Consider the following 14,946-nt stretch of genomic DNA (forward strand, 5'->3'; position numbering starts at 1 on the left):
GGCTCTTGCTTCATCAAAACCAGATAATTTAATAAACTTTATTCTTGTTGGGGGAAGAACGAGAGGGAAAGCCACCTATCCCACCCTCTCAATAAATTAAATAGCACTCGGCCAATCCTGGGCCCTAAGCAAACCACGGGCACCTGAGCCCATGCTGCTGTTTGCTTATGGCCCTATCTGCTTCCCCTTCACAGAAGGGAGTTTTCCTACTGCTTGTCAGCTATGTCACAACCACGGGCCACATCCCCTCTGTGGTGAGGGTCTGAGGACCCAGAGGATGTAGGGTACAGTAGCAGTGGCCAGAGAAAGGAGGAAGGATTCTCTTCCCCCAAACCCAGGGCAGACAGAGTCCTGGAGGGAGCTGTTCCCTTTCCTCAGCTGCCCCAAGGGGGGGAACAGGGGGAGCTGGAGGAAAAGAGAGTGCACCTCTCCTTTAGGGAGAATGAAGGGCTTCAAGGGACCCCAAGAGTGAATAAGCCAGCAAGGTAGGCTAGGAAGCCCACAGGACAGGAGCCAGAGCTCCTCCCTGAGGGACAGCTTAGCTCAATGGCCGCCCCACCTAGTGCAGGACCCCAGGTGGTGGTGGGTCTGGGCAACCAGGCCCCGGCCTTTCCATCAGCACCTGATCCTTAAGAATATCATGTCCTGCCCCCACATGCTCTCTCAGGTCAAGGAGAGGCTTCCCAGCGCCTCTCCTGAGCCCCAGAGGCTGAGACCCACTGTGCTCATGAAATGGAAGCTCTTTGGTCAGTTCCAGCAGTCAGAGGCCCTCCCTAAAGAGGACTGCAGGTCCCCTCAATAGGACTGCCTTGGGCAAGGGCCAGATTATGGCTTGAGAGAGATGATGCAGGCCCTGTACATAAAAACCTGGCTTATCCCACCACCGAGGCTACTTCCTCTTCTTCTCCATCCTCCTGGGCCTCCGTCTTGATCTGGGCAACCCCAAGGCGATAGAGGGTGTCCCGAATGACCACCTCGCCAGGCTGGCAGCTCTGCACAATGTCATGGATCTGCCTGTTGACAATCTCTCGGCTGGTGAGGAAGTCCATGAGGCGGTTGTAGAGGTAATAGTGGGTGGCATTGTCAAAGGCAATGGGCCGCTGGCGGACACTGCTGAGTTTGCTGTCCGTGGTAGAGGCATAAGGTGCCAGCTCGGGGCACAGTGATAAGGAACGGTGGCCAGCACTGGGGTCACTGGGATCGGGCTTTGTGTTTGCATGGACAATACGCCGTGTGGCACTCTTGGTGACTGGGTGCTGCACAGAGTTTTCAGCCTCTGTCACATCCACAGAATAATGCTGGTCCAAGAGTTCAGGGCAGGACACACTCTACAAGAGAGAAGAGAAGCTGCTCTGTAAGAGGGATGACTGAGGGAGAACCTTGCTGGAGAGAGCAGAAGCCAGGAGTCAGGCAGCCCCGTTTAAATCGTAAAGGCTGTGTACACTGTGTCTCCTGTGCCCCGTTTCTTCATGTAAGAATGGGCATAGGAAACTGGTCACCCCAACACAGATGCTGGACTGTTTCAGGAGCTATACCATCACTGTACCTGGACAATGAGGGCACCAGAGGAATAGGAGGATCTGGCTCTGAGGGACACTTCAGACACTTTTTTGGGTCTCTACCACAATTTCTTGGAGCATGAGAGCCAAGGGATAAGGAGACTTTCTAGAGCCAAGCCTTTACCTCCCATAATGCACCTGGGTAGAGGCCCTCATTTCCTCTCTCCTGCATCAGTTCTAGTGCCTCTTCTAGTCAAGGCCAAAAGCAGGCCTTGAGCGCACATGCATGTAGCACGAACTATCTCTTGGTACACTGCACCAACACACAAATTCAAGGACTCCATCACTCAGCAGGTCTATTTCCCTCCCTGGGTCTTATTTTCCTTTTCTAATGAAAGGAGAGGGTCAGAGAAGATCAGTGCTAAACCCCAGAACCTCCTCCCTTAAAAATCTTAAAAAATAAAAAACAGGTTTACTAGCTCATAGTTCTGGATGCAATGTCACTGCTTTCTAAGACCACTGTATCTGCGTCTAACAGGCATGCACACTCACAGCCAAGCCTAAGACCCAGGAATTAACAGTGCCCTTCAGGGTGGCCAGTGTGTACAATGACTCTCAGAGGTGGCAATTTTCTGGATTCTCTGGAAAGCAGCCTGTTTTCACACATGACACCTGGGTTTGGAACACAATAGATGATACACTATGGTCTCATACTGTGGTCAGTTAGTAATGTGTCTGCAGTACACACATGCTGGTGCATCAAATGCTGATGGAAAAGGCGGCTGCTAGACACAGCCCTCCCAGTAATCAGGTGTGGGCAGAGATCTCTTTTATTCCCCATGGGTTTATTTCAGTTCTTAGGAGGTGACTTACCACAACGGGCTCTGCAGGGTTAGAGAAACAGCCCTGGTTCTTCCCCCACATCTGGCTAGTGAGCTCTGGGTAGCAGAGGTCAGCACATAGGGCCACTGGTGTGGCCATATCTACCACGTAGACAGGTGGCCAGTGGCGGGAAGAGGCAAGCAGATCCACGTGATCACGGGCACTTTCACCTCGAACAAGATACTTGGAACCACAGACCACCTGCGGGAGATGGAGGGCATCATTTAGAGTTAAGGAACCAGCATGCAGACAGCTGTAATAAGCCCTCATTCCCTTCCCTCAAGGAACATCAGCCTGGTGATGGAAGCCAGTGCCCGTGACATTTGATCCCTCTCCTCCTACTCCTTTTATAAAAGAACTGATTATTACTGTGCATGCATGCACGTGGGTACATGCAGGCTCGCGCATGCACAACATACACAGCGCACGCACAACATACACAGCGCGCACACACACACGCACGCACACACACACACACACACACACACACACACACACACACACACACACACACACACGGCAAGGGATGCCTTTTCAGGAGTGTGTTCTCTCCTTCCAGAGTGGATTCTAAAAGAACTCACCAGCTCAGCCTTGTCCTAACAACAGCTAGGACCACCAGCACCTCAGAACATCTCTAAGCCCTACTCCATATCACCCTACCAAGCATCCTGGCAATGTGAACACAAGGTTCAGGCCTCTGGACTGAACTACCGGTACTCTGAGCAAGGTTCCCACCAGACCTCAACAGGCTGAAAAACAACAGCCTTTGCTGTGACCTAGTAAGGACATCCACCAACCCCTCCCAGTCACCCACTGCAGGACAGATCTGAGTGTGCTGGAGAACTGTGCTTTACCCACCCATCTTGTCACCTCCATGGGAAGTGCTCCTAGTACAGGTCCAAGACAGCACTTGAGTCCCTGGACTGTCTGTCCACTGCTTCTCAGAAGGTGACGCTGGACACACTGTACCACACCCTGAGCCGGTGCTGATCTGTCACAGAGTAAGTGTCAAAGCCCCTCTTCCCCCTAGCTTTGTTCTAGTGACTGGCTGCTTCAGCCTCTTTTTCCAGCCAGCTCAGCCTGGCTCTCTCAGCACTGTGAACTGGGGTTCCATTCTGGTACATTCCTCAGCTAATTCTGCCATCTATGCCACAGCTGTGTATCTGCAGTGACTTTACCTCCCCATTTTTCATTCAACTCTATCTTCAGAATGAAGTCTCAGGAGCCACTCCCCGCTGGCTCTCCTCTGGACTCTTCCTTTCTCTCCAGGCCTTGGCCTTCTCTGGCTGCCTAAAGCCGGCAGGCCCACCACCACTTTCTGCCTCAGCTCTTTGTGTGGTTCCTCTGGGGCCAGCATCACAGGCTGTGGTAACCTAACTCCATGACAACTGGAGAACAACTAGGGACAAACGGCCTCTCCAACGTTTAACATTGGACACTTAGGCAGCTCTGGGCCAGCACGCAGTAGGGTGTTTAATACATCTTACCTCCTCTCCAGCCCCACAAATGGCAATGACTCCCCAGGTTGCACAGTGACACAAGTCCTAGTCCCACAGGGATCACTCAGATTCTCTGTGGGCAACTCAACATTGACAGACTTGCTCAATGCTCCCCTTACCTGATGGGGGCACACTTTGTAGATTTTACCCCCAGTGAAATGAGCTGGGGGCGGTCTGGCTCTGGCTCCATTCTGTACAGATTCATAGAGGGCCAGTAAGGAGAAGCAGAGCTGATCCTGGAGAGAAGGGAAAGATGAATAAAACTCAGGCACAAACGCTAAGGTATCCTGTATCAAATGACCCTCCGAACCCAAAGCAAAGGCATCAGCTACTGGGCCTGAGCCTCACAGGCCCTTCCTCAGGTACAGGTTAACATCAGGACGTCCCACAGGGAGGAAGCTGCCTGACCGGGGCTTGTCCTTGTCCTTTTTTTTTTTTTTTAAAAGTCAGAGAAACGTCTCAAGTGGAGTTACTACTTGAATCTGAATTTGAAGGAAACATATTTTCATTTCAATAGTAGAGAAAGCAAGTGAGGCATGGATAAAGTCCAAACACGTACACGGCACACAGTCTATGTTTACAGCAGCCATTTTTATGAGCCTAAAACCAGTCTGTGTGTGAAGTGTCCTTTATAAGGGCTTTGTCAGTTTTTAATTGTTTTGATTTTATAAATGGGGTTAACAAGCTTAAAATGTGATTTACCGCCATACAGAGTAAGAACCAGGATTGAAAACCGCGTCTAGGTCATGGCTCAGACACCACGTGGCTGCTGCTGTATCTGTTTCCTGGGTTCCAGATCCCCTATCCGATACACGTGCCCAATCATATGGGGCTCACATCCCGTACCAAAGCCCGAGTCTCACTCCCAGCACTCACCCTCGAGTCTTCTGGGCTAAAGGGGATGTCACACTGCTCCAGAAGGTACTGTAGCTCCTCCCCACCGTAGGAGCCAAGTTCCTCAAGCTTGCAGGTGCCTTCCTGCAGCAGTCTCACCAAGGCGCTGCCGTTGCCTGAAACACAGAATGGTGCTGATGGGATGCGCTGCTGACAGCAACCCGACAGGGCGGCAGGCAAGGAGCAGCACGTGTGCATGTATGTGTGCGCTTCACTGATATCTGAAGCGTTTACTGAAATGTAAATGCTAGTGAAGGCTCTCACTAGACCATGGCCCTGAAACACCTATAATTGGTAACAGAGACAGTCGTTGCTAAGACCCCACAAAGCTCACCTTTTAACCCACAGCCTGTTTCCAGAACCAAGAGCTCAGATGTTTCAGATGTTTGTAGCAACAGGAAGAGGAGCTATTATTACTTTACATTATCTCTATCTGTGAGTGCATGCACATACGTATATGCATCATGTACGTGCCCGGTGCCTATGGAGGTCAGAAAAGGGCACCAGATCCCTTAAACTGAAGTCACAAGTGATTATGAGCCACCATGTGGGTGCTGGGCACTGAACTTGGTTCTTCTGCAAGAGCAGCAAATGTTCTTGATCACTGAGGCCCAGTGATGTCATTTAAAAAATGTTCTTCACATACTATGCTCCTGACCTAGCTTCCAGAGGGCAGAGCTCAGAAGTGAAGTGGCTGAAGTGAGGGAGAGAAGCCTCATCACCTAACACTAAGAAACAAGGTCTACAACCAGCCTGTCACATAGAGCACTGACAAAATTAATAAAATACTTTGTGTTTCAGACTTTTAAAACTTAAAAAAGAACAGATGTATTACATTTGTATAGGAAAACTACCGATTTGTGCAAGCTTCACCTACAGATGTGACACATGTTGGAGTGTAGGTATCACTCTGGGTCATAATGTAAAAAGTATTTCTTCCTATCAGTTTTGGAGACAGGGTTTATCATGTAGTCCTGCCTGGCTGGCCTTGAACTCACAGAGATCCACCTGCCTCTGTCTCCTGAGTGCCAGGATTAAAGGTGTATACTACTGTGCCTCACCACAGCTAGACACAGTACTTGACTGAGCCATCTTAATCCAAGTAGCCACCAGATGGTCTTACCAGGTACCGGCTGCACATCCAGGGTTTTGTCTTTCTCAGTGTTGACAACCACAGCTCCTCGCATGAGTGGTGGGAAGAAGGGAGCAATAACAGAGGCATCGAACTTGGTGATGGGGATGCTTGCGGGGAATGCAACCTGCTCAATCACTTCCGTCTCCATTGTGGTCCAAAAGTCCTCTACATTCACCTCACTGGAGCCCAAGAATTCAGGCCAGGTAAACTACAATGTGTTCAAGATTTTAAAAAGGCAAAGAAAAAAAACAAAACAAAGATAAAAATCAGGCAAAGTGTATGATCCACAGATTAGTAACAATACAGTATGATCTTCATAACTCACCAGGGAAGCATGACTCTGGGAAACCAAGAACTTGACAGCTATGCACTACCAAGATACCCCTGAATTTGTCAATTCAATACCAAGTCACTGTTTCTTCCTCTTGCACTATAGTACCTCCCAGACGAAATAATAATAAACCTTTTGCTTCTGCAGCTCCATTCACGGCATGTCCTGTGGTTAAAAGCACTTTTTGCTCTTACTAAGGACCTGAGTTTGGTTCCCAGACCAACATCAGGAAGCTCACAACCACCTGTAAGACCAGCTGCAGAGACTCCGAACTCTCAGCTGTCCAAAGGCACCTGCACTCACCTACACATACCTACACAAGACACAGTTCCACATAATCAAAAAAAGGAGGAAAAAGGAAAAAGAAAACGAAAGGAATGTTGACAGGTTTAATTTTCAATCTGCAGCCTCAGTTTCTATATCTAGCCACCAAGAATAACAGAAGTTTGCTTAGGAGAACTCTATGGTCTGCCAGGGCCTCGTGAGGCCTTTCTTCAGGCTCTCCAGGACATGGACAGCACTCAGCTCTTACCTCCCCTCCCGGAGCAAAGCCTTAACTACTACAGACACCAAGCATTTATGTTAAGCGGCCTCCTTGTCTCCGAAGTCTCGGACACCAACTCCATGGCCTCACACACAGCACAGACAAGCATCCTACCACCGAGTCTCAGTGCTGTGCAACTTTTCTTACAAGCAGTTTAGTTTTTTGCTTCAACTGGCATGTCATCCTTGTGCAAGGCCCACACTAATCTCCGTGTCATTCCAATGATAAAATATGTGCTGTGCTGTTGGATGAATCGGGCACCTTACACAGTCCTAAGTGTGGCTCTGGCCGTACTGTTCTGATCAGAGCCAGTGGCTGACTCACTAGCTGCAGGGCAGGTGCTGCTCTGCAGTGAAGAACTGGCTCAGTATATACACGACCCTGGATCAAGCTGGAGCACCGAATGTAAATGCTAGGCCACTTTTCAACCTGTACAAGGCATACTCTCAAACTGTGAGACAAAGGCAACCCTTCCTTCCTTAGGCTGCTGCTGGCATGTATCTGTTGAAGCAATGAAGCAAGTCCTAGCCATTCCATCCTTTGAACAGAAACCAGCATACAATAAGAATATGTGCAAGTATGAGCTATGCCCACTCCAAGGCTAAGACAGGAATATGAACAAACAAAATAACCAAGACAAAACACTGACATGTTTACACGTTCATGCTGAGCACATGGGGGCTATTTACCAGAGCTGCACCTGCCACTTCATGAGCCACCCCTCTAGGTACCAAGGTGGAACGAGAGGCAGAACCTCATGCCAAGGTAATCCCAGTGCCTTAGTCACCGCTCTTGTTGCTGTGGCAGAATCCTAAGGCAGCCAGTGGAGTTGCTCCTGCAGTGAGGAAGCAGGCGACCACTGGTACTCAGCTTCCCTCTCCCGCATGCACAGCCCGGCTAGGGGGTGTTTCTACCATAGCCTAGGAAACCCCTTCCAGATCTGCCGAGGTTGGTGTCCATGGTGATTCTTAATACAATCTAGTGACTAGCACAAGTAGCATATACCCTTGCTGTAATCAAGGGAAAGCCACCATAGGATCATTACATACACACACACACACACACACACACACACACACACACACACACACACACACAAGCACACACGTGCGTGCGCACATGGGCAAAATGTGGAGATCAGAGGACTTCTTGTGGTAGTTGGTTTCCTCCTTCCACCATGTTGGTACCATTCAAGGGATGTAACTCAGATCACCAAGCACTTGCTAGTGCTTTTAACTACTGAGCCATCTAACCAGCAAACACACTGAGATATATATAACTCTGCTCCCTGATAGTAAGCTTGGCCAGGGTATATTACTACTCCATTTGTTGTTGGACCTGATGCACTATTACTTTATTTATGACTTAGGCACCTATATTTTTCATGTCTAATCAGCTCTAGTTTCTTTTATTAAAATGTCTGATTTTAAAGAAAGATGTATTTATTTTTGTGTGTGCACTTATGTGTGTGAGGTGCCTCAGAGGCCTAGATCAGGCACTAGAGCCCTTAGCACTGGAGTTATAGTGGTGGTGAGCTGCCTAGTGTGGGTACTGGGAAATGACCCAGGTTCTCTACAAGAGCAGCAAGCCCTCTTAACTGCGGAGTCACCCCTCCAGCCCCAGCTATCTGCTTTTGCTGTTCTTCTTCTATAGCAGAGATCATAGGCACCTTGGACTTTTATCACAACCTACAAAACCATCCCGTGGGGACTGTAGTTCAGAACCAATACCAGCTCACGCTACCTGCCTAGCACCTCTGGCAGCTCTCTATTTCACTCTGTACCCATCCTTAACAAGGCCTAGGGGTGTAACTCTTTAGGTAGTGTCTGCCTAGCATGCATACGGCTCTAGAGCCAATCCCCAGCATCACTAAAAGCAAGCACGTGTGTGGGATGGAGAGACAGGAGAGCAGAGCCTGGTGTGGCATCACACACATTAAATCTCAGCACAGGGGAGGCAGAAGCAGGTGGATCTCTGTGAGTTTGGGGGTAGCCTGGTCTGCAAACTGAGTTTCAGGACAGCCAGGGCTGTTACACAGAGAAACCCTGTCTTGAAAACCAAAAACCAAACAACAACAAAAACCCAAGATGAAACAAAACAAAGAAACCACCAAACCATGTTGCTCTCTGATGTTTCTCAAATCAAACACTGGGCTGTAAGAGGAAAAAGCCACTTGTCTCACATAGATAGGACTGGAGTCATCTATCCTTGGAATAGCATGAAGCCTGAGGGAAGCTATCCAAGTGACAGGACAGTATTACAGTGGCTATAGTGGCTGAGAGAGACTTACCTCCACACTCTTCAGTGCCAGCACATTCTCTTCATTCCTCTGAGCCATTTCCACTTTGGGAGCCACACCACAGATCCCACAGATCATGTCATTGTAGTCTCGAACAGTGAGACACTCAAAAGCCCAATAGCCATTGCACAACAGCTCCTGCAGCTGGCTCAGCTCCTCTGAGGTCAGGGTCTTCTCTGGAGGGACAGCAAGAGGTCACAGAAGAAGACCCTAAAAGCACTAGGACCGGCTAGGAGCCAGCAAGGACAGCAATCTACAAGTGTTCTGGTGGCAACTCCAATAGGAGGGCAGCTACCTTGAACTAATACCATCTAGGTACTAGATGTCGGTATTGAGGGCTTTGAATATACTACCTAGCTATTTCTTACTTGATGTTAATTCTTTATGAACCAGGAGTTAGTACTGCTGTCTTTTATGACTAGATAGATACACAGAACCAACTGCTCAAAACCACACTGCCACCAGGTAGCAGAGCCCAGTCTTAAACTGTCTTCTCTGTCCCATCTGAGACAAAGCACAGGACTAGAGGGTGGGACAGGTGAGGAGCAAATAGGAGGATTGCAGATAGAAAACTGACTTTCTAGGTAGGAAAGGATGTGGTCCCTACACCTGAGTCTCCACAGGAGCCTTAAAAAACTGGGAGACAGAGTGAGTCTGACTAACAGGCTACAAAGCCAAGTTTATCTAAGACAGAAGACATGATTCTAAGTCAGTTGTGGTTTCTTGCTAAAGGCCCCTGGATGCATGAAAACATTTTCCAAAGTCAATTTGGCATTTATAAAACTCTGAACAAAGAGTGTATTGCTCGAAACTCCAGGCTAGTCAGAACACTCAGGACTGAACTGGAACAGAGGGCAAGATCTTTACCTGTTTGTTCCTGCACAGACTTCAGCACAACCCCGACAGACACTCTGGGGTCCTCTCCCAGCTTAATCTGGTTCCGGATTGCGAAAAGTAAGTCCAGGCTGACTAGCAACTTATTCCCCACATTAAAGAGACCTGCAGGTTAACACAAGGAAAAGGATCACTGTAGCACCAACGGTGCAAACAAATGAATGTCGACTCTAGAGGAGTAAGTTACAGCACAGTCATAGAACGGAACAATGCATTTTAGAAGAGGGGAGTGCACACAAGTGCTCTGATAGGAAGTTGTGCCTAAGCTACTCCTGAACGAAACACTGTGTGTAGCATGCTTTTATTTTATCCCAATTTCAAAAAAGAAAGGGCTCTCTGTCTCCAGGTTCTTTCCAGGTCTTACGTAATTGCAGCATGGACATCAGGGTGGCCCTGACACAGGCTGGAAGATCACCCACCCTGGTGATAAAAACTCAGGTGAAGTTAAATGCAGTCAAGTCAGGGTCACGTATACACAACAAAACGCACAAATATGACATAAACAAACGGAGCACAAGCTCCAGTCACGAGGTCACAGGGTGTGGAGGGCCTTTCTAGAAACAACGGTAAAGGCTGAAATCACAACAGTGAAGCTCTGGCCATCCAAAAACAAACCAAACAAACAACAAAAAACCCAACCAAACAAATGAAACCCAAATGATCACACACGAAAAGACAAGAAACTGGGAGAAATCTCACAAAAAGCCAAGGAAAATGGAAACTTTCACAAATATAATTCACAACAGAATAACCTTGTCCTAGGGGTTATGTAAAAGATCTCTACCCTATTAATTAATCAAAGAAATAAAACAAATCAATAAACAATATGCCAGTTTTTAATCTGTAACTGGTAAACTTTAGAAAAGCATCCCCCAAAATTCTCAGAGCTGATAAACTATACGAGTCAACAAAGAAGCATTGCTACCAACAACCAACAGCTGGGTCCAACTGCTTAACACTTAAAACAGAACAAACAAATGTAGATACAAGTCTAACAAAATATAAAATTCTTAACGAGAAAGTATTTAATAGCAAAATAATCTCCAAGGCAAATTAAAACAAAACTGTAATACAGGAAAATGTAAAAAAAAAAAAAAAAAAAGGAAAGACCGTATTTGGATTGGAAGAGTCAATACTTTTAAACAATATTCCTCAAATTGGTCTATAAATTCATCAAAGCTTCCATGAAATTTCTAGTGGGACTATACACACTGATAAACAGACTAGCCAAAATGACTCCTGAAGAAAAAGGTTGGAGGACTCAGCTGCCCAACAGGACTGCAGTGGCAGAGGCAGTCTATACTGGGGCCCACTGTAGAAGTATGTGCCCTTAATCCAAGCAGAGGCAGATAAATCTCAGCAACTTCAAAGCCAACCTGTTCTACACAGCAAACCTCATCAGAATTAAGGCTACATTGAGACCCTGTGGTGGTTTGAATATGCTTGGCCCAGAGAGTGGCACTATTAGGAGGCGTGTCACTGTGGGTATGAGCTTTAAGACCCTTGTCCGAGCTGCCTGGAAGCCATTCTTCTCCAAGTGTCCTTCAGATGAAGATGTAAAACACCTAGTTTCTCCTGCATCATGCCTGCCTGAATGCTGCCATTCTCCTGCCTTGATGATAATGGACTCAACCTCTGAACCTGTAAGCCAGCCCCAATGAAATGTTGTCCTTATAAGAGTTGCCTTGGTCATAGTCTCTGTTCACAACAGGAAAACCCTAAGACACTGTCTCAAAAAACCAAAAAGACAGAACAAGTAGACAGTGTGCACTGGCAAAGATAAACAATGGGACATTCTAGAGCTTTGAAGCAGTCTTGTGGGCACAGGACTCAGGAAGGAAAAGTGGCAAATCAATGGAGAATGGATCATCCCTCTTACAAAGTCTGATGTAAAAAACTGAACACTCAGATGCAACAAATGAATTGTATCCGGACCTTATACTTTACATAAATGAAGTTAGGTAAAGAGGCTGGAGAGATGGCTCATCAGTTAAGAGCATTCACTGCCCTTGCCAAGGACCTGGGTTTAGTTCCCAGCACCCATGTGGTAACTCACAACTACCTACACCTTCAGTTTCAGGGGATCCAGTGTTCTCTTCTGGTCTCCGTTGGTACCAATGCCATGTGGATCACAGCCATTCATGCAGCTACTCATATACACACAAGATATAACATAAATACATCTTTTTATACAATTAAACAGATGATTCATAGGGGCCGGAGGGCAGTTCCATCAGTAAAGTGGTACCCTGATCTAGGCTCAACCCCTAGAGGCCATGCGAAAACAAACCAACAAGACACTGGGCATGGTGTGCACACCATACCTCTTATCCCGGAGGTTTTTCAGCCGTCCTGGGCACAGAACAAACCCTAGGCTAAAAACAGATTAAGGACTGGGAAGATCTCTCTGTGGGTAAAGTATACGCCATGTCTGAGGACCTGAGTCTGGACCCCCAAAACCCAGGTAAAGGGGGCACGGCAGTCTATCAGCTCTCCCACGGGAACATGGGAGGCAGAGTCAACAGAATTCTGGGCTACCCACCCTGTCCTCGGCAGCAGCCAAAAAGAAATTCTGTCTCGAACAAGGTAGAAAGAAAGCCAACACCAAGGTTGTCCTCTGACCTCCACATGTGCACATGGCACACACAAATACAGAGAAACCAACACCAAGGTTGTCCTCTGACCTCCACATGCGCACATGGCACACACAAATACAGAGAAAGAGTAAAATCAAAACAAAAACTTCAAAAACTACACATCCACCATTGGTAACTGGGGTACTATAATGTAATACCGCTGCACAGTAATTGGGAAGGCTAAAAAAAAAAAAAACACTGTGTGTTGGCATACAGCTCAAACCAAAACTCTCACAGTGATGGAAGGAAAAGTCACTTTGGAAAATGGTTTGGCAGTCACCTATAATACTAAATATATACTTACCATTTGGACCATCATGTACTTTCTTAGAAGAAATGAAAATACATGCTCACACACAATCTGTAAACAAATGTTTGTAGCAAATTTGTAATTGCCAAAACGTGGTAGCACTCAGACATCCTTCAGCAGGTAGGATAGACTAGCAAGCATATCCGCGGGGAGGGGAACTAGTCACTGATAAAGAGGCTCTTGGCTGATGCACATTAAAACACAGGAACCAGGGTCAGGGGACTACAAACGATTGCTATATTTACATTACATATTATCTCTGCTCTTGAGTGAAGGGCACCACAAGAATGAGAATTAAACAGCTACCAAACAAGGTGAGTTCAACGATAACAAGAGGCTCAAGTGCCTCGTGATTTAGTCCGTCTGTCAGAACTCACAGAAAATACAACAAAGGAATTCTTTTATTTGTTTTGGTTTTATTTTTTGATTTCTTGAGACAGGATTAATGTGGTTATAGCTGTCCTGGAACTCACTATGTAGACCAGGCTGGCCCAGAACTCACAGTGATCTACCTGTTTTTGCCTCCCAAGTACTGGGTACTCTATGTAAGTTTAAACAGAATTTTAATTAAAAAAAAAAAAATTACACACACACACACACACACACACACACACACACACACACACACACACAAGCCTCAACACTAGCCTATATAAAGAATACAGGGGAGAAAAATGGGAATGGAAAATGGTTAAGATCACAAAATAATATTAAGCACTAACTGGCAATACAAGATTTAACAGGAATTTAAAATAAGGCAACATAAGGTTCTAAAGACAAAGAATAAGTACGTTTTAACCCTCATCACAAATTCTGTACGTCAATTCAGGATTCACATTCACAGCGAGTGGTGCATGTATTTTGTTGTTGTTTGTGTTTTTGAGGTCCAAAGACAATTTTATTTGTGCATTTAAAGAAAAACCCCAGGGCAGGAAGTTGTAAATCTTGGCAGCTGCCCATAGGAAAATGCAGGAGGTGAAAGAAGCCATGCCCAGAGTTGAGCTGACATGGAGGTCAGCCAGCCACAAAGTGGGAAAGCAGGAGGGAGATGCAGGGAAAGAGTACCGGAGAACTAGGAAAGAGGAAAGGAAAAGCTGTCCAGTTTAGCATGGTGAATAAAGGCAGCTGAAATACAGCAACACCAGTTTTGAGAACGAGTCCACAAGAAGTAGACATGCATTAATTCTTCAACAGTAAGAAGGCTATAACACAGGGCCCCCGTCATCCTTTTAAAGAAGTTTTCTATCTGTTGGCAGAGGACAAAGTCGATGCTAAACCGTTAAATTAAGATAGCACGTTCTAAGCCGGGCGTGGTGGCGCACACCTTTAATCCCGGCACTCGGGAGGCTGAGGCAGGCGGATCTCTGAGTTCGAGGCCAGCCTGGTCTACAAAGTGAGTTCCAGGACAGCCAGGGCTATACAGAGAAACCCTGTCTCGAAAAACCAAAAAAATAAAATAAAATAAAATAAAAAATAAAAAAAAAGCACGTTCTATAATACCCAGTGCGCTTTCCCTCTCTTCAGAGAAACTAGAATGCTACACACTTTCTAGCCCCTGACCCTGTAGACAATGAACACGACTGAAGAACAGAGTTGTGGCAATAGTTTTTTCTCAGGTAGGATCACTTTGGTTTGTCTAACTTGTGTATTTACCAGCTTTTGTCCTAAAATGAAGATCTGCTTTGAGACAGGGTCTCATTAAGTAGACCTGGCTGGCCTAGAACTCACTAACACACCAGGCTGGTCTCAAACTTACAGAACTCCACTTGTCTGCTTCCTGAAGGCTGGAGTTAAAAGTGAGCTGAGAGCTGTTGTTTTGTTTTATTTTATTTTATTTGTTTCTCAAGACAGGATTTCACTATGTAGCCCTGGCTGTCCTACAATTTAACTTATAAACCAGGCTGGCCCCAAACTCTGATCTGCCTGCCTCTGTCTCCCCAGTGCTGGATTAAAGGTATGTCACTACTGATTGGCGAGGGTGTTATTTTTAAACTAACTTGGTTGTGAAGGGTTATTACTGCTC

General features: G+C 46.7%; 1 protein-coding gene across 3 annotated transcripts in view; it reads right to left on the reverse strand.

The window, feature by feature from the left end:
* Positions 1-9: 9 nt before the first annotated feature.
* The window catches only part of Hmgxb3 (HMG-box containing 3), a 47,867-nt gene continuing 32,930 nt past the window's right edge, over positions 10-14,946 (reverse strand). For all 3 annotated transcript variants that reach the window (XM_021214915.1, XM_021214914.1, XM_029546719.1), the window contains 7 exons: positions 9,951-10,082; positions 9,075-9,259; positions 5,898-6,117; positions 4,757-4,890; positions 4,000-4,116; positions 2,373-2,582; positions 10-1,328 (listed from right to left, as the gene is read on the reverse strand). In XM_021214915.1, the coding sequence (XP_021070574.1) occupies positions 873-1,328; positions 2,373-2,582; positions 4,000-4,116; positions 4,757-4,890; positions 5,898-6,117; positions 9,075-9,259; positions 9,951-10,082 (1,454 nt within the window). In that variant the 3' untranslated portion in view covers positions 10-872. The remainder of the gene's footprint in view (positions 1,329-2,372; positions 2,583-3,999; positions 4,117-4,756; positions 4,891-5,897; positions 6,118-9,074; positions 9,260-9,950; positions 10,083-14,946) is intronic.

This window comes from Mus pahari, chromosome 15, assembly GCF_900095145.1.
Source record: "Mus pahari chromosome 15, PAHARI_EIJ_v1.1, whole genome shotgun sequence".
NCBI lineage: Eukaryota > Metazoa > Chordata > Mammalia > Rodentia > Muridae > Mus > Mus pahari.